This window comes from Panthera onca, chromosome A3, assembly GCF_046562875.1.
Source record: "Panthera onca isolate mPanOnc1 chromosome A3, mPanOnc1 haplotype 2, whole genome shotgun sequence".
In the NCBI taxonomy this organism is placed as follows: domain Eukaryota; kingdom Metazoa; phylum Chordata; class Mammalia; order Carnivora; family Felidae; genus Panthera; species Panthera onca.
This window is the reverse complement of record NC_138341.1, coordinates 18,633,372-18,652,241: the sequence shown is the minus strand read 5'-3', so window position 1 is coordinate 18,652,241 and position 18,870 is coordinate 18,633,372. Positions and strand designations below refer to the sequence as shown.

Sequence of the window (18,870 nt, the reverse complement as noted above, 5' to 3'; positions counted from 1 at the left end):
GCTGACCAGGGAAACCACAGATACCCCAGTTTGGGCCTGCCTGTCAGTTGATGTGGTGCTGGCATGGGGTTAGACAAATAGGCAGGGAGACAGGCGTCTGGGGGGGGCGGGTAGCAGCTTGGCCAGATGGCAGAGAGGCACCGCCATGGCCCAAATTCAGTGACAGCGTTCTGGACAGAAGCTGCCGCTGGCTGCTGTCTTCCTTTTCTGCTGCACACCCCATTCTCCTGAGCACCTCGAAAAATCCCAGATGTAAGCAGGTACCTTTCTTTGACCGGACAAGCCCTTGCAGGTCTGGAGCAGGGCTGGAGATGGTAACAGAGGGGACATGTGCCAAGGAGCTGGCTGTCCCATGGGCATGAACTTTTGGCCCCCTCCCCTATCAATGCAATGCTCTCCAGCTCCCCCAGTTGCTGTTTTCCATCAGAGGCTGGGTTCCTCTCCTCCCATGTGCTGTGGTTTGGGGCCCTGCCAGTCAGGGATGGTGAATATCAAGCTGTTTGGGAGCAAAGCAGGAGCTGTGTGGGCGGGGCAGCCCTGTGTGAGAGGCCCTCACCACTGAGTCCCCTCCAGCTCCCTTGCCTGGAGGGCCAACCCCCTGTTCCTGGTGCAGCCTGACAGCATCCATAAAAAGGCCTCCATCCAGAGAGGGCAGAAATCGTCAACGGGCTCCCAGGTCCAGTTTCTCTCTCCCGACCCGGAGCCCCCAGTGGTCAGCTCCAGAAGCTGCCATTGTCCAGATGGCCAACAGCTGGCCTTCTGAGTGGCCGCCAGATGTGGCTGGCAGGGCAGCCGACTGGCTCCACCGGGCAGAGGTCGCTGCATTGGGGAAGTTCTGGGGGCTGGTGCCCAGGGGAGGAATGCATTTGGCTGGTCTGGGGGCGTCGTGCCCAAATAACTCTCTATCTCCTCTCCTGCATCCAACATTCCTTCCCTCCCCATCTCAGTGGGGAGGTGTTTTCATAACAGGAAAATAAAATCAATAAGGCACTGCAGCAAGATGTCAGTGTGCTCCAAGCTGGCCTCCAATAGCTCCATTGTCTCGGGCCTCCGCTGGGCTCTGGGCCGGCAGCGCTCAGTTATTAATGGGAAGCAGGGCTGAAAGGGAGTTTTGAAAATCACAGAGACAAAGGCACAGCACACCTGGAGTGCAGCTTTCCAACGCCACGGCCACCTCACAATGGCTGCGCCGGGCCTCCCCCGCCTTTAACTTCTCCCGCAACTTTTATGAAAGCAGGGAAGAAAACACTAGACACACACACACACACACACACACACACACACACACACACACATGCACACATGCACGCACGCACACGCTGGCTCCTGGGAGGCGGCTGTGAATGGCTGGCCGAGGCAAAGGCGGCCTGCAGAGCCCCTGATCCTCCGAGGAAGCAGGATGGCCATAAACAGGCTTCCTGCCACCGGTGCGGGTCCTGGTCCCTGGAAGGTCCTGGTTCCTGAGGGGCTCTGAGCAGCGTGAGGGGGGACCAGCTCAGCCTGAAGCCAGGCATGAGACTTGGTGACATTTTCATTTCAGTATCTCAGTCAGTAATGCAGCCTGGTTTCTGCGGTCATTCCCAAGGCTGGAGCCACCTCCAGAAGAGAGGGAATGGCCTGGAGATGATGCCCCTGAAGCTGACTGCTGGGGCCCAAGGCCTGGGCCCCAATGAAGGTCCAGCCTTGGACCAGCTCTCACAGACTTGGTGTATCTCAGTATCCCCAACCATCAGGTGGGGACAAAAGTAGCGATCCACGGGGTTACCTGAGGCTTGGAAGGCACAGTGGATGGGAGAATTCTCAGCAGAGTAGTTACCAAGTAGTAGATTTATGACCGTTTATGCCTTACTGCTGGTGACTACCTTCTTGCAAACCTAAGTCACTGGTGCCCCCGGAGCGGGGGGACTTGCATGGTCTAAAGTCACCTATTTAGGGAATCTTTATTGCCAACTTGGAGTTCACTGTCCCTACACAAATTAAAAAGCACTTTGTAAACATGGCATAAGACAACAAATGGCCTCAGCACCTGCTTGTCTTACAAGTTAGTCACAGAGAGAGACTTTACGGCAAACAAAATCATGTCAGCTTTCACTTGAACCGTCGGCTGGCCCAGCCTCAGGGACGCCAATGCTCTGGAGAAGGTGGTGACTGGTGCACAGACCTTCAGGGGAAGCCACGACCCTCTGCTCGGCTCCTGCTCGGAGGGGACGCCGGGCTTACCTTGGTGGTGACGGCGGAGGCAGAGCTGGCCACGAGGCTGGTGATGGCCTCACCGCTGCCGGTAGTGCAGGGAGCCGGGGCGGTGGCGGGCGTGGGCAGCCGTGACGGCACCACGGGCAGCGGCAAGAGGCCGGGCCGGGCGCTGAGGCTACTGGCTGAGCCGCCACCGGCCCCCGCGGTGGCGCTGCAGATGCTGGTGGTCCCATGCGTACCGTTGGCGCTCCACTCTCGGCGGTCCCAGCCCACGCGGTAATCTCGTTCGAAGCGGCTGTGGTGCCGGGACATCTTGCTGGGCCGTGGCTGCTCCTCACAGGGGAACAGAGGCCGGACCTGCTGGCACAGAGCGGAGAGAAGGGCGGTTTAGTCACACAGCAGCCTGGCCGGGACGCCGTCAGCATCGAGGAAGCATCTGCTCTGTGTGCAAAAAAGGGCTTTCCAACGATAGCTCATTTCCTATTCACAGCAAGCCCACAACGCATGGATCGCTAGCCCCACGTCACAGAGGGGGGAACAAAGGATTTGTCCAGGATCACGTGGCAAAAGTGTAGTAGACAAGATTTGAACCCAGTGTCAGTTTAGAGTAATGCTTTTTGATTCAGGGGCACCCGGGTGGCTCAGATGGTTGAGCGTACGATGTCAGCTCAGGTCATGATCTCATAGTTCGTGGGTTCGAGCCCCGCGTCAGGTTCTGTGCTGACAGCTCGGAGCCTGGAGCCTGCTTCAGATTCTGTGTCTCCCTCTCTCTCTGCCCTGCTCTTGCTCACACTCTTTCTCTCTCTTTCTCTCTCTCTCTCTCTCTCTCTCTCAAAAATAAATAAGCATTAACACAAAATTTAGAGAAATGCTTTTTGTTCTGCAGTGTCACACTCCCCCAGAGCAACGTGTGTGTGCTCATCTGAATTGTGGTTGGGATTTTATCCCACCATCCCCATCATGAAAACAAGGTCCCGTGGACTCCTCAGGCAGGCCACGCTTCCCCCAACCATGTGACGGGGAGAGCGGCCACACCTGTAGGCTCACTTCATAGTGGACAAGGCCCTTTCCATAAACCTCATATTATCCTCCCTGGAGCTCATGAGCCGGCCGGGCATGGCTCATCCCCAGTGTATGGATCAGGGAGCTGGTTGAGAATGTGACTCCCTTGAGGTCAGAGGAAGGGAGAAGGTGGCCAGGATCTCTGGCCTTCGGACTGTAGCTCCATGTAGGGCTCTAGTCTGGAAAGGGGTGAAGCCCCTGGGTGTTCAGAGTTCTTTATAACCTCCCCCAGGCGACTTTCGTGGCTATCTGAACGGCAGGCCCTCAGTGTTGTCATGGAGACCTAGACACCCGGGGATGCTTGCAGGGCCCCCTGCGGTATGAGAACTGGGTTTTGCTCAGAATTACAGTGAGTTGCCTGGTTCCTTGACTGGTCCGGACCTGCTGTCACCCTCAGTCACCAAGGATGAAAAGATACTGGGGAGGCTGACTCGGCCGGAGAGGTGGCAGCAAGGCTGAGGCAGAGGGGAGAGGTGACGGCAGAGTCAGGGCACAGGTGGCGGCCTGGGGAGGGCGGGTGTCTGCCTTTCGCATCACATCCTCAGCTCCGGTCACTGCTCAGGTGTGATTTGGCCTGCCCTGCAACCACTTCCTGTCTGGGGTGTGAGCTCCTGGGGGTCAGGGAGAGCTCCCGGCTCATTTTCCTATCCTGCAAATCCAGCTGGGTCATGGTGGGGGGCTCTGGAGTGACTGGCTAGTGGATGGACTGGCTGCCCTATTTTAAAAATTTGTACATGACTCTACTGTGGTCTTTGCACAGCAGGTCTAGTTGCCAGCTTCTAGTGCCACAGAGCCAGAGCCCGGGCCCAACCCTCGTGACCTGCTACCTTTGTTCTGCTTGGGTGGTTGGGAGCCCCTGGCAGCCACTGTGCCCTCCCTGGGCACTGTGCCCTCTGCCAGACACAAGGGGCACACCGAAGCAGAGCTGACTATGACCTATTAAAACGGACATGGGGCTCATTGTTTATTTTATCGTTATGCTTCATGGCTTACCTGCTGCCACCACATTACTGTTTCACCTATCCAATATTACATAATAAAAAATGATTCATAAAAATGAATCCCCCTTTGACCACCCCCAAACAGACTACTCTTAAGAGAGTTGTTTAAATAGCTCTCATCACTTTTCCCCCTCCTGCCCACACTGTGACCTGTTCTGATGTGGCTTTTGCTCTGGCCAGTCCTTGGGAGTTGTTCTCACCGAGGTCATGAGTGACCTGTGTGTTCAATCCCATGGGACACTCACACCTTGTCTCTCTCGACCCCTCTCACATTTGGCATGGCTGATCTCTCTCTCCCTCCTTCTAGAAACCTCTTCTCTGTGGCTTCCAAGGCATCATCATGCTCTCTCCTTGTTTTCCTCTTACGTGTCTGCTATTCCTTAGTAGTCTCCTTGGCAAGCTCCTGTTTCTCAGCTCATTCTTGGGGGTCCCCATTTCCCCCGCGTCTTGTCCCACCCTACACACTCTCCCTGGACAATCTTGTCAACTGTCATCTCTTTCCTGATGACCCTCAAGGCTACATTTCCAGCTCCCTGTCCATCCTAAGCTCCATACCTACTATTCTAGAGTCTGAAGTATAGCAGTACATGGTTGCCCCACAGGTACCTCAACACCATAGGTCCCAGAATTAACTCATTGTTCTTCTGCCCACTCATTCTCAGGGATTCCCTCTCGCAGGGAAAACCACCCCCATTTCCCCATATCCATCCACATGTTCAACAGTGAGGTCTTTGATTCTATGACCCCCGCTGCTTCTCAAATCTGCCCCCTCTCCCTCTGCACATCCACCACCCGACTCACAAAGATTATCTCCACCAGTGTCCCTGTTCTGGTCTTGCCCTTCTTACCCATTCTCCACCCAATGGCCCATGTGGTTTTTTTAAAGCACAAATCTGATCACCATACTTTACTCTGCTGCTTTAAATCCTATCCTTCAGAATAACGTCCAGACCTCTCAGTGTGGCCCAGGAGACACCTGAGGATTCCAGCATCATCATTCACCCTTCCCACCCCAGAGGCGATGCCCCGCCATTCCAAACACCTTTCTGGTTTCTGAAGGCATCAGTTCTCTCTCCGCTTGGGGTCCAAGTCAATGTTGCTCCTTTGCCAGGAATGGATTCCCACTCTTCCCATGGCCAAGCCCCACATGCGTGTTGGGACTCAGTTCAGGCTCTGATTCTTCTAGGAGGCTGCCTTGACCCACCTCCTCCAGATCAGGCAAGAAGTCCTCTTCTAGCCCCACCCCGGGTACCTGGCACCCACCCCATTCCCAGCATCAATGGCTGTGGTATATTTGCTACCTTGAGAACAGTCCCAGGTTTATTGTCTTTGTAATCCTTGCACCTAACACAATGTCTGGCATAGAAGGGTATTCAGTACACATTTGCTAAATGAACAAACAAATGCTTATTTTTTCTTAATCGCTTAATATTTCCAGAAGAGATGAATGCATTTGTGTGAAGGTGAGAAGCTCAGACACAAAAAACTTGAGTCTTCTGACTGGAAATTCCATGCAGGTATCAGGGTAAGGAAATGTCCTATCTCCCGGGTAAGTCAGACCTGGAGCCTCTGAGGATGGCTCAGAAGGAGAATAGAACCTCTGCATATCCAGGGTTAGCCAGGCCCCACAGCCTAGACTCTTGTTTCCCAGCATTTGCCTGCAAGGCTCTTCCTAATTATCAGCACCTCAGGGCCACAATTTCCCTAGGTTGGATCGTAAGTGTGGCAGAGATGATGCTGCAAAGCTCACCACACCGTGTCCTCTCTCCGACCACCCAGGAAGACCTCCCCATGCCTCCCTTGCAGTTAAGTTGGGAATCCCACGTCTGAATTCAGGCAGATAGAGTGAGAGGGGAGGTGATGGAGAACATTTCCAGACCCTGTCCTCTAAGAGCATCTTATATTAACCTCAGTTCCCTTCACCTGCTCTGGCAACCTCGGAGATGCAGCTGTTGGTGGAAGCTATTGCCCCACTAGCCTCGGACTTGGAAAGATTGGGACATACATCTTCACTGTGTTAAGGTGCTGAGATGGCGGGGTTATTTTGTTACCGAAGCCTAGCCTTGCCTGACAGATCCACTAAGACAGCCCTTACGTTCCCACAAAACAATACAACCTCACATATTGTCAAGGAAATCATCTCCTTCCAGCTGGTGAGGATGGAGAGGGGGAAGGGCCCACAGGTGGGCAGAGCATGCTTGGGAGCGGGTCAGTGGAGCCTCCTTAAGCCCAAGGACATCTCCGAGGTCAGTAGATCCAGCCAGCTCGCTGCCTCGGAGACTACCTGCTGTAGAACACTGTGGCTCCATTGTACTTGTGGTCCCAGCACCCGCCCCTCCCCCCACCTCCTCCCGCTGCCCATCTTTTCCAGGCTCTGAATGGAGACTCAGGCAGCTGGAGGCCATGCAGTTTGGTTTCAGCCTCATTAAGTGTATTCAAAACAAAGGTCAAGTCTTTGCATGCCAGGTTTGGGTTAGACTTCATTCCTCAATTTAATTTCCCCTTGCAAACGGAATGAAAGAAATGTGTTGCACAGTTTACCCTGGGTGAGACGGCAGAGTGCCAGCTCCAGAGGTGGCAACTTTAGTAATTCCTGCTGGGCACAGAGCCAGCGTGTCAAAAAGGTTCGGTGTGCCCACACGTGCACCCTGGGTGGTGGTGGGGGAGGCAGCGGGAAGTGCTCGCTGGGGCGGGAGGGGGCCCCACGCGGACAGGGCGTCTCAGACGAGACCGGTCAAGCAATTACAGACAAAACACACACAAGTGCTTCCCTGTCAAGGTGAGCACCTTTTCCTGGCAGGCTGCTGGCGAGCTGGTAGAGGCTGGCACGGGGCCCTTTACTGAGGGACGGAGGGGAGTCTGAGCAGAGGCCATGCCTCTGACTGTCAGGTGCACTTCTAGTTCTGATCCGGAAACTTTGCCTGCTGCCTGTTCCCGGACCCCTTCCTGTGCTCTCGACTCCCAGATCTGAAATGTGCCCAGCCTCTACGCTGAACCGCAACTGCCCTTTTCTCAGTGTTGCGCAGCCTCTGAAAAGGAGGAGTCATCTGCTTGGAGGAAACTGTCTAAGAATTGGATCCAAAGCCTTAGGTGTTGTTTATTTTGTTTTTACATTTTCTGTGACATGCTTAGGTTGCCTCTATGATGATAGGAAAAGTAATGTGAAATGAAAGCCTTTTTCGTCAGTACTTTGGAGTCCCATAAGAAATGGTCCGGGGCTATGGAACCTAGCGTAGGCATCCTTCCCTGCCAGGAGATAGGGGCTCCACCCCAGTAAGTGCCTGGTTTAAGGCTCAGTTCAGGCTCTGGAAACCCCATGGAGCTGAACCCTCTTTTGCTTATGCTCCAGTCAGATCCTGAGATCTGACCAGGCCCCAGGTGTTCGGGCACCTCTCCGGCCACCTGGTCAGGTTTCAGATCCTGAAACCTGAGTTGTTCCAGGTCATTGAGTTGTTGGGTTTCAGAGTGTCTCTGCAAGGGGGCCTATACTCCCTGCCCTGTTCTGAGTTCTGGAGACTGTCCTGTCTGCTCTGCAAGCCCAGAGCCCTCAGTGACCACTCCAGGACTCAGACCTGTGTCCCCAGGCAGTGGAAAGGAAGCCAAGTAGGGGGTCAAGAGAGCTGAGTCTGAACCCCAGCACTACCCCTAACTAGCTCTGGGAACTCAAGGATGCCTCAGGTTGTTCCTCTGGAAAGTGGGGGTGGACAATTGTACTGCCCCCAGCACCAAGAGAGAATCCAACCTGAACCCCGTGAGCCCTCTGCACCAGGCAAAGAGCCTGATTACTGGGCCATGATCAGACCCTAAAGCTACGGGGTGGAAAAAGGTAGGCCAACAGGAGGCAGTTTTCCAGGATGAAGACAAAGGAGACTGTCAACTATGAAGTTGTGTGTGGTCTGCTCTCTGAAATGCATGGCCATGGACTCCCTGAGACCCCTGTGCTAGGTGGATGGGAACTGGTAGGGTGCTCTGTCACCCAGGACCCCTGGGAGAGAACAGACTTGGTGAGAAAGGTCATCCTCAGCTGAATACCTGTGACCTGGGGGATCTTGTATCAGGAACCCCAAGGCCTGCCTGGTCAGATAGCCTTCTCCCTGCAGCTTAGGGTACCATGACGACTCAGGCCCAAGCTTATGGAAGGCCTGGGCCATCTGGGGCCTGAGGATGGCCTGGAGGAGGAGACTCAGCCGACACCCAGGCTCAGCCCCAATGCCTAGGCTGCGTCTGTATTTTGGTCTCCCGGATACTTGCTGGGCCCCAGATCAGTAGCCATGCCCCACAGATCACTTCAACATGAATTATTCATGAGTAAATAATTAAGAGTTGCGTGTGCCATCACTGTTAGCATTATCCACGCCGGGCTGGGGCATAGGGGCCACTGTCCAGGAGCCCACGGTGCTGGCCACGTGGACAAGCACACTGTACACCCCTGAACACGCATCAGGATGGTGGCCCTCTACATCAGGGACACCCCCGATGTGCTCTGGAGACATTGACATGCCCGTGTGCACATGCTGTAGCCAGGATCACAGGTGGCTAATGACCCTCCCCTGGTTCATGTCAGGAAGGCACGTGCAGCAGCGGGCGCCGGCTGTGCGGGCCCTGAAGGCGTGATTAATCCACAGAAGGTAGGGGAGCCCGCACTGCCTCCAGACAGGGAGCTGAGGAATGAGCCACGGCCTGTCCAGCCCGATTGGAAAATGTATGATTGCCTCATTTGGGGGAGACGTGCTGCCAAGTCGGTTGGAACAGGCCATGCCCATCTTTCTTATTTTCTTTTCCCTCTCTGCATCTTTTAGCCTTTCTTCTGAAGCAAAATAATAAATAGCAGCTGAAACACTATCTTGGCAAATGCAACACAAAGGAATACTCTAGGTGCTTCTAGAGAAGCCGGTTTGGCCATGACTTGGCACAGAGGCTAGCGGGAGCTGGGGTGCCCCCTCGGAAAATGCTTCCCTGCTTCCTGGGGTTGCTTCCACTCCCACTGACCCCCACCCCTGCTGAGCCCCCACTAACTCAGAAGACTTGCTTCTGGCTGAGGCTGCAGGCATTCTCTGAGCAGCCCTGTCTTCTAGGAGCTCACAGAGGCAGGCCTGTGACCCAGTGATGGACTGGCATGTTCTGCCCCCCATGTGAGTGCTGCTCCTGCAAGGCCATGCTCCCTAAAGGCAGGACCCCCTCGCCGCACCCCACCCCCGCCACCTCCATATCCTCCATGTGGCTGGCCGGGCACAGGCTGGGCTCCTGGACCAACATGGTAAGTTCTTTCCAGTTGAGAACACACCGCAGGAGACAAAGGTGCTGAGGGTGGAGGGGAGAGGTGCCTGGGGTGAAAAATGCAAGGAAGTCTGTGTCAGGGTCCACCTTGCACTTGTTCAGCCCCAGAAGTGAGGCTTCCTCACATTTACCTCATTCACCTCACCCTGGTCCTGGCCCTGCCCCTAAGGGGGAGGTATTCCTCGGGGGCGTGCAGGTGTTCAGCACCTCCAGGTGGATATGAAATGTGCAGCTAGTGGGTGCACACAGAGGTGACAACCTGGGTCCAAGCCCCGTTCCAAGTCTTCTGGATCAGCTCAGAAGCTAAGGAAAGTCTGGAGCATTCACAGGCTCACAGCAGCCTCTCCCTGGTCCTCTGTAGGAAGAGTGACCTGAGGTACGGTTTTATCGTTTGTTTTTTCTCTTAAAATACCAAAGCCGCAGTGGGCAGGGAAGTCATTACTGTCACCCTTCCCCTTCTGCTCTGAAGGGGCCTTTCCCTCCTGTCTTGCCTTGCCCAGACATGAGGGTCTTCACGTGAACCCCCCTCCTCCTGCCACCACCATCAGTCATTCACTCAGTAGGGCAAGTGTGGAGACTGTCCAGCCCAGGTTCCAGGCTGGAGTGGCTCGTCCCAGCCTTCTCGCTTAGCCGCTGGCAGGTTCCACCAAGACCTGTTTGAGCTGCAAGGTCTGGACCCACAAGCAGCCTTTACCAGGTGCTCCGGGTTGTGGAGAGAAGGAGTCAGGGATGTGACAGCTCAGATTAGAAGCCAAAGCAGTGACTTCTGACCTCTGCTTCCTCTCCCCAGGTGGCATCAATCTCCATAACAGAGGGCTTTAGGGTGTCATCTTTATCTTTAAAGGAAGACTGGGCATGTGCTTTTGCCACAGCTAGCTACGCCTTTCTGTATTTCCCAGGCCTCGGCCCATCCAGAGCTTTGAGGGGGACACAACTCTGCAGACCTGAGACCCGGGGGTGGACTGGCCTCAGGGGAGGGCAGGGAGGGGCCCTTGCACGAAAGGTCCAGCAGTGGTCACAGCAACAACTATACGGCCTTACAGTGTCACCGCTCTCACCCTTCACTAGATGCTTTAAAAGCCACCACATCATTCGCTTCTCACAACATCCCGGTGGCAGGGATGCACCGAGCCTGCATTTCATGAGTGAGGAGAAAGAAGAGAAGACGAGGGCTGGGATAGTGGCTTACGCCCCATAACCCAGACGTGGTCTGTGGGTCTGCGGCGTTGTCCAGGTGCTTGCTGGGGTACAGAATTGTAGGCCCCACCCCAGCACTACTGGGTAGGAATCTGCCTTTTCGACAGTATCCCCCCTGGGGAGGGGGTGCTCAGCTGCAGGTGACAGCCTGAGACGTGCCGGCCTAAGATCTGCCTCTTTATTATAATTATTATTTTTTTTAACGTGTATTTATTTTTGAGAGAGAGAGAGAGAGAGAGAGAGAGAGAGAGGAAGACACAGAATCCGAAGCAGGCTCCAGGCTCTGAGCTGTCAGCACAGAGCCAGATGCAGGGCTCGAACCCATGAACCATGAGATCATGACCAGAGCCGAAGTCAGATGCTAAACCAACTGAGCCAGCCATCCAGGCATCCCTGATCTGCCTCTTAACAGGTCCGTAGTCGGCCCTAGGACCCAGGCCTCCTGAACTCGGCAGTGCTCACTACTGCACCACGGTCCTCGGAAGGCGCTGGGGGGCAGAGGTATTTTGGGGAAAAGCCATATTCCATAATTACAGGGCTTAATACATGACCTAAAAAGACAAATGTTTCAAAATGCTTTTCTGAGGATAGGTTTCAGGAAAAATGCCACCGATTCCTTTTCTGGGCACAATTTCTCACGTAAAAAGCAATCTCCCTGCCTTGGGAAGGTGGGATCCAGTGCCCGTTTCAGCTGAACAATATTAAAAGAACAAGCCTCTCATTTCCCTCCCTTCCCATGTGCACCTTTGCTTTGAGAAATCCGGCTGTGGGTTTTGATGTGGTGATTTTTTTTCGAAGAGGCGCACATGATTCAGAGACTTTTCTCATGGGACTAATTGACTAGGCATTTGTGCTATTGCTACTGGTGTAAATCATTATAATGGTGATAATGAAAAATAAAAAAGATATTGGAAATGACAGTTGGCAACATAATATCAGCATAAACTGAGGGAAGAAGGGAGGTGTGTGTAAATTAGGGGCTCGTAAACATCAGGATCGATGAGGCTGCTATGGCGGGTGGGTATGGTTTGATCGTTTAGAGGGGGATTAGCCAGAGTTATCATTACCAGGAGCCATCTTTGTTCCTCTGACTCCTTGTTCTTGGGGGCTCTGCGGAGGGTGCAATCACTAAAATCTGGAGCCTGCTTTCCCACGGCCCTGCAGACACACGACTCTGCCCCTGGGAGCTGGACTTCCCAGTCACCTCCCTTCTCCAAGCGGGCCTTCTGCCGTCTCGCAGGCACGCCTGATTATTCCGAATCTTGCAGAATTGACTAATTCAACGAGATCTCTCTTCGCGGCAAATGGTGTTCATCAGTGACCCGAGCTGATGAATAAATCCCACTCGGTGCCTGGAGCCAGACCCGGCAGCAAGAGTTGCAAAGAAGAGAGACTGATGCGTTCTCTCTATTTGGCTGCCAAAAATGCTCTTGCAATTTGCTTTCTTCTAGACAAGAGTCTATTCAAAAGTCTATTTGGAAACATTAGGGAACGGCCGTCACATGGCCGGCAGATCATACTGACTGTGACAGGATATTATCTTCCTTGGGAGAGACTCCACCACGCTTTTATTTCCCTGAGTAAGTAGCATCTGATGGCTGCGGAATTGCTCCGAGGTCTGGGGACGTTAAAATCCCTGCCCAGAGCCAGTGTGGAACCGACAGCCTCGTCAGCAGGCGGGATTTGTGGAACCTTCTCCGGCAAGCACACTGCTTCTTCCTCTCCACCTGTGCTGGGACCTGGAGGGCTTCTGCTTATCCGGAATGCCTCCCCGGGGGACCACCAAGTCCCGACCACCTCTGCTCCCACGAGTCAGGACTGCGTGCCTCCTTTTGCCTCCCAAGCAACACCCTAGGCAAGCAACTTGGGTGAAGATGCGTTCTGTCCTTTTCTTGTCAAACTGCATCAAATTTACTGACCACCTCTCCCCACCCCCATGTCTGGGTCTGTGCAAGCGGGTGAGGACGGGCCTGGCTCCTGCTGTCAGGGAGAGTGAGCTGCTCAGGAGGTGAGCATACCATCAGGAAACAGGAAAGCATGAACCCGCCAGCGCTCAGGGGAGGGAGTGGCTTGTCTAGGCTGCTGCAGGCAGGGTAGATCAGGGTGGCCCTGGAGCCTGGGGTAGCTCAGCTTCCTGGGGCTCCATTCATTACAGAGAACAGACTGTACTTGAGCTGGGACACTGTGAGGGCGGGCATGTGGGTGAGGAAATACATGTGGTGAGGCCAAGGAAGGAAATGCCGGCTTTGCCCGCCATGCATCTGGCCTGCTGAGCTCACCCCAGATGAGGGCTGTGGAGCACCTCTCAACAGAGAGGGATGCCACAAAAGCCCACACTGCTCACTGGGGATTCCCCCTGGGATCAGCAGGGGAGGGGAGGAGTGTTTGGGGCCACCTGGGAGAAGGTTTTGTCCCCTGGTGCTGACCACTGAGCCCTCGTCTTGGCCACTCTCTTCCTGACCTCTCTACCAAGGGCCAGGCTTGTCCTGCTGACCTCTCTGTCTCAGAGCCCCTTCGGCCTTTGTTTTGGGAGCTGCTACCCTGTCTAGATGTACTTGCTTCAGATTTGTCCTGTCTTTATTCTATGTCCGTGTTTCTAATTTAATTTAATTAAAAAAAACACAACACACAAAACACCCAGACCAGAGGGCAGCCTGTTGCGAGGTTGTGTGTTTTATCACCACCCAAGCATGCAAACGAGGCAGCCTCTGTTGACAAGTTCACATCTCCAGTGCAGAACTGGCTGTTTGAACAGCTTGTGTGCAGTAATTGAAACATAGATTTTTGTTGCCTTTCTGTTTATTTTTAGATTAACCAAGCAGGGATACTTGGCTTCCAGGCCGTCGCTTCCACCCCTACTGGGCAGCTTGGGACCACTGGCCCCATGCACACCAGTGGCAAGGACTACCATGTGCCCCTCTGGCATCTCCCCCAGGACTGTCATGGGTTTGCCCTACACCTGACTCTGCTTTTGCCCTTCCCTGTGATCCCCAGGGCCCAAAGCTGGGAAGCTGGTGAATACAGCATGCCCGCTGGCTGTCCCCTAACTCCCAGGTCCCTGAAGGCCACCCCATCCCCACCGTGCTAGGCTCTCACAGCAGCTCTGGGATCAGCCACTCTCTCAGACCCTAGCAGGAGCTGAGGCACAGGACATCAGGGCAGAGATGGAACTAGAATGCAGACCTGCCATTCCCAGGGCAAGGGGGCTCCAACAAAAGAAGAGGCCCACGGTTCAGAAGACATTCTCTCAAGGCCACTTTTCTGGTTGGGCCGCTTGAGAAACAATTATGGTTGCATCAGTCTGGAGAGGTGGGTTATGCTACGATGATGGCCCCAGATGTCTGGGGCTTAAACTACGTGTGATTTTTGCTCCTGCTGCACACTTACAGCTGGTCAGCTGGGGCCCTGTGCCAGGCCATCCTTCCCCAGGACCCATGCTTACACTGGGCTCTGCTGGGCACTGTGGCAAAGCAAAAAGGCATCCTTTCTGCTCTCATGTCACTGGCCAAAGCAGGCCACACGTCCACGTCTAACGTTAAGTGGGTAGGGGAGGTGCAGCCCTATCAGGTCCCCGGAAGGACCTGGTAGGTCCTGATAGGCTGTAGGGGAAGACAGAGTGCCTGGTGGGCTGAGTTCTCCTCCTCTTGACCCTGCAGCACCCTTTCAACCACATTCTGAAGGCAGAGCCTGCCTCTTCCTCTCTCACTGTCCCAGGGTCCGCTCCAGACTGGGAATATTGCGGGGGCCCCTCTGACATTTACTGACCCGAACTGTCCCGAGGGCGGGGCTGTGAGCAAGAAGGACGTGACCAGGCACAAGCGTCTTCACACTGTGTTCTTCTCCTACAGAGCATCTCCGCTCTGTGCCACCGCTTCCTGGAAGCCCTCCTGGAGCACGCAGACAGCGGGGAGAGCCGACCCAGGCCTCCACCGGCACTCAACAAGGCTCTCTTCTCATTATAGATCCCACGAAATGAAAGTTGCATAGCGGGTTTATTGAACAGGCTGAACTCAGTGGGATATCAGCAGCAAACAGATTTCTTTCTCTCCCACTCCTTCCCTTCAAATGTACCCTGTTGGACCCAAACAGCTTTCTTTGTGTGTGTGTGTGTGTGTGTGTGTGTGTGTGTGTGTTGGGGGGCACCTTGGGGTATTACTTCTGTTATTATTACTGCCGCTGCTAGGACTGCTACAACCAAGAACTGTCACATTCTGAGCATTTACCGTGTGTCTGGCACTGCACAGGGCCATCCACACACCAGCTCTTCTAATCCTCACAAGACGCCTGTGGTGATGGTACTTCTACCAAAGTGAATCAGGGGGAGGTTTAAGTAGCTTACAGGTTTAAGTGACCTATGTGGCCACACAGCGAGTCACTGGCAAAGTCAACTCTGAGAACAATCCCATCCTTGCTTCTCTCCACGGCCAAGTCCGAGCTTTCCCTGAAACCTGGGATTTTGGATTCATGGCTCCCCCCTCTTTATGGCCGGAGCTCAGAAGCTGGTAGGTAGCAGGGCAGGAATGTGTGACGCTCTCCAGGCCCTGCCTCCTCCTTCCCACTCAGGAACTGGCTTCTGGCTTCCCCAGAGTGGCCATGAGGGAGGCTGAGAGGACAAGGGCAAGGTGTGGCTGGAGCACCAGCACCCTGAAGAGTGGCCTCCATGTGTCTGCAACCCGATACTGGCTCTTCTGCCTGTGGGCACCGTGGTGGCTTCCGGGCCACGTGAGGATGCTTCTTGCAGAGCGCCAGTGACTTGCACCCTGGCAGCTACTCTGGAAGTGTGACTATGACATTACCTTGGCCTCCCATGGTCAAGGTCAACTCTGATCCTGCAGAGTCAGGCATAGTGTCAGCATCCCCAGCTCAAGGGAACACAGGGTATACCCTCCCCAGGGCTCCAGGCTCAGCACAGCACCAGGAGGATTGTCTTGAATTGATTGGGGGGTGTGGAGGGGGCACCTCCCCAGGAGGAAGAGAAAAGCCTCAGCACTCCTACTATAACTCTGCTCAGGGGCATTCTCCTGTAGTCATCTCAAGACTTATGGGTGGGCGAGGAATGGAGGGGGACTGGGGCTCTCCAGTTCCTGTTTTTAATGTGGGGGAATACTAGGCGCCTTTCATGCTCAGCCTTGAGCCTTGTCCGAGTCTTCAAGACAACAGGAACAGTTTAATTTAACATCCTGCTACAGACGATTCAATCTTTCTCCAGCTCATTTCTCGGCTCCTCCAGGAAGCCTTCCAGATGATGCCAGGTTACTCTGCTACCTCATCCTTTGGCCACACTGCCTTCTAGCCCTTGCTGTGCGGAGTTCATGTGCCTGATCACCCACTAAACTCTGAAAACACGGCACTGGCTCCTTCCCACTGCTTGTCTGGATGGAAACCCTACTTACATCCATTCACTCATATCCTTGGCCCACAGTCACATTTGTGTAGACGCTGGCTGCACAGGGCTCAGCCCCAGGGTCTACTGAGGACAAGGGAGTGGGCAGGCTGAGGACAATTGGGGATGACGGAGTCAGGGCCCCTGAATGGGTGCCGGACAGCTGTGTGCAGGCCAGATCTCAGCTGCAGCAGCCCCAGGAGAGGGGGGCGAGATGCCCATCTGTTCTCAGCTCAGCTCAGCCCAGGCTGCGGGTACAAGCAGTCCATTTACAAGGGACCAGCCCACAGCAGGCAACCAGAGCAGGGCTGACACCCCAATGTCTGGGGGTCAACAAAAGATGCTACAGAGGCCTGGGCTTGGATGTGTGTGGGGGTGGTGGTGGGCGGGTAGGAAGGGAGTTCCTGCCTGGGGCTGGGGAACTCTGGTGTCAGAAGCCAGCCTGGCACCATCGGGGTGGACTTCCGGGGCCAGAATGAAAGGAGCTCAGTATTCCTCATGCCAGAGAAGCGAACTGGCCTGGCACCCCTTCCCTGGCCACCCAGGAAATGACTGGGCACAGGTGCAGCATGGAGGGCATGCCCACCCCGTGGCCTCCAGGGCTTCCCACCTGTGGGAAGTGCATGGTGAGCTCATCATGAAGCCAGAGACAGAGATGCCAACACCCCCTCTGCTTGTGTGGGCATGAGTTGGTGCCCGCATCACTCCCCACACCTGACCTTTTAGATCTGGTTTTAAGGCCAGTGCTCCTCCCACTTCCCTTCCAGGCCTGGACTCCCTGACGGCCCTGGCCCTGTGGGCCTTCACCTCAAACTCACGATGCTTTTCATAGGTCCAGCCACCTTGACCTCTTCACTCTAGCCACGTCTTTCCATTTCCATCCTGGCCACCCTGGCATAAGCTTCCAGTATCTGTCACCCGGGTTTCTCTTGGAGTCTCCAAACTTCCTTGCCCTCATTTAGTGTATTCTCCATGCAACAGCCAGAGAGACTCTGATAAAATGCAGGTCAGACCATCTCACTCTTCAATCAAATGCCTGCAAATGGCTCCCATGTCACCTTGAGAAAAAGCCAAATCCTTATAAGGTCCACAAGGCCACCACTTGCCTCTCTTACTCTGTCTCTCCTTCAACAACTCAGCCCCCAGCACACTGGCTTCCTTGCAGCTTGTCCAGCAGCCTAGGCCACTTCCACCTCAGGACCTTTGCACATGCTGCTCCCTCTGCCTGCCCCACCCTTCCCCAGTTCTCTACATGGCTAATGCTCTCATTTCCTTCAGCTCTCTTCTTAAATGTCACCTTCTCAGTGACTTTCTCCGGTCATCTTATTTTAAAATGACAAGCTCTTCCCTTGATTTATTTTTTCATAGCTCTTATTCCCTCTATTAGACTACACAGTTTACTTAGATTTCCCTTGTCTTTTTCACACTGAAATGGAAGTTCTGTAAAGGTAGTGCTTTATAAGTATCGATTCATTCAATCCACATAACACTCAGCTATTATGATGGCTCGCTCTCCACTTTTCAGATAAGGACACTGAGGCACAGGAAGGTCAAACAACTTGCCTGAAGTCATCCAGCTAGGGAGTGGTAGAACTGGGACCCAAACCCAGGCAGTGTGGCTCTTAGTTGCCACACTCTTGGACCACCAGTTCTGTCCACTGGCACCGACAGTGCTTGGCCTCATGTAGGTGCTCAGTAAATAATGAATGAATGAATGAATGAATGCCGTAACCCCATGTCAGTGTGGCCCTGTGCTGTCCTCTTCCTCACATACAGAGATACCCTGGGTTGAGGACTATTGCTGTCCCCCCTCTTACACTGCTCCACCCACCAGGCTGCCCACACCTAATGGGGACAAAGTTACTCAAGGCATGTTAAGGGAACGAATCTGCCCTGTGTCTTGAAGTGGTTCCTGTTGCCTGTGGCCATGGGGAAGGGGCAGTTTAGGCTGGCTGGACAAAACGCCTCCCTCACACACACCTCCCTCACAAAGCCAGGCTCCCAACCCCTCTCCCTGTCCATCGCCCCCCACAGAGCCCTGTAAGTCTGCCGGGTGGGTGTAGGGGGAACCTCATGAGCGCGGGGTGGGTACACGTGACGGGCTCCTAACAGCCCCAAGCATCCTGTTCATAATGCACCAGCACTGGGAGCACTCAGAGGGAACAGCCAGCACTCCCCCAGGAGCAGACACATCTACGATGCAATTCCTTCGAGGAAAATTACTCAGGCAGCCATTTATTAAAACACAACTGCTCCCGAGGAGGCCTTTCGGCAGTGGAAATACCAAATAGCTTTGAAGCTCCAGCCGTCCCCGAAACCGATGAAGCAGACTCCTAGGCACTATCTGACTTTTAATCTGTCTGCTCTTTCCCCATCTGGAAGGGCTGATGAAATGTTACACTGCGAGGAAACAAGGAAATAAGTAGCTTCGGAGGTGAGGGACATATATTTAATTTCTTGCCTTGGTCTGCTATTTGCATAAACCTCAAGGGAATAACCAGTAGAGGAAAGAGAAGAAAACTAACACTACGTGTCTCCAGGGCCAGGCACAGTGCTTAAAGAACATCTGCCTTTGACATTTAGCGCTCACGGGCAGACTCGGGAGGGACATTTCATTGTTGTCTCTCTGGCAGAGGCCACTGGTGCTCCCCATGTCTGTATCCCCCTCTTCCTTGGGGACCACAGCGGGATAACACTGCCCAGTCCCCCCCTCCATTCTAGCTGGGGCCGCGTGACTAGTTTTTGCCAGTGTGTGCA

At 54.3% G+C, this 18,870-nt stretch overlaps 1 protein-coding gene across 3 annotated transcripts in view; it reads right to left on the bottom strand.

The window, feature by feature from the left end:
* Nucleotides 1-18,870, bottom strand: part of KLHL29 (kelch like family member 29) — a 310,010-nt gene that overhangs the window by 142,144 nt on the left and 148,996 nt on the right. For 2 of the 3 annotated variants that reach the window (XM_060649762.3, XM_060649760.3), the window contains exon 3: nucleotides 2,221-2,550. In XM_060649762.3, the coding sequence (XP_060505745.2) occupies nucleotides 2,221-2,505 (285 nt within the window). In that variant the 5' untranslated portion in view covers nucleotides 2,506-2,550. Of the gene's footprint in view, nucleotides 1-2,220; nucleotides 2,554-18,870 lie in introns of all 3 variants that reach the window. The other variant, XM_060649761.3, reaches the window with a different exon arrangement.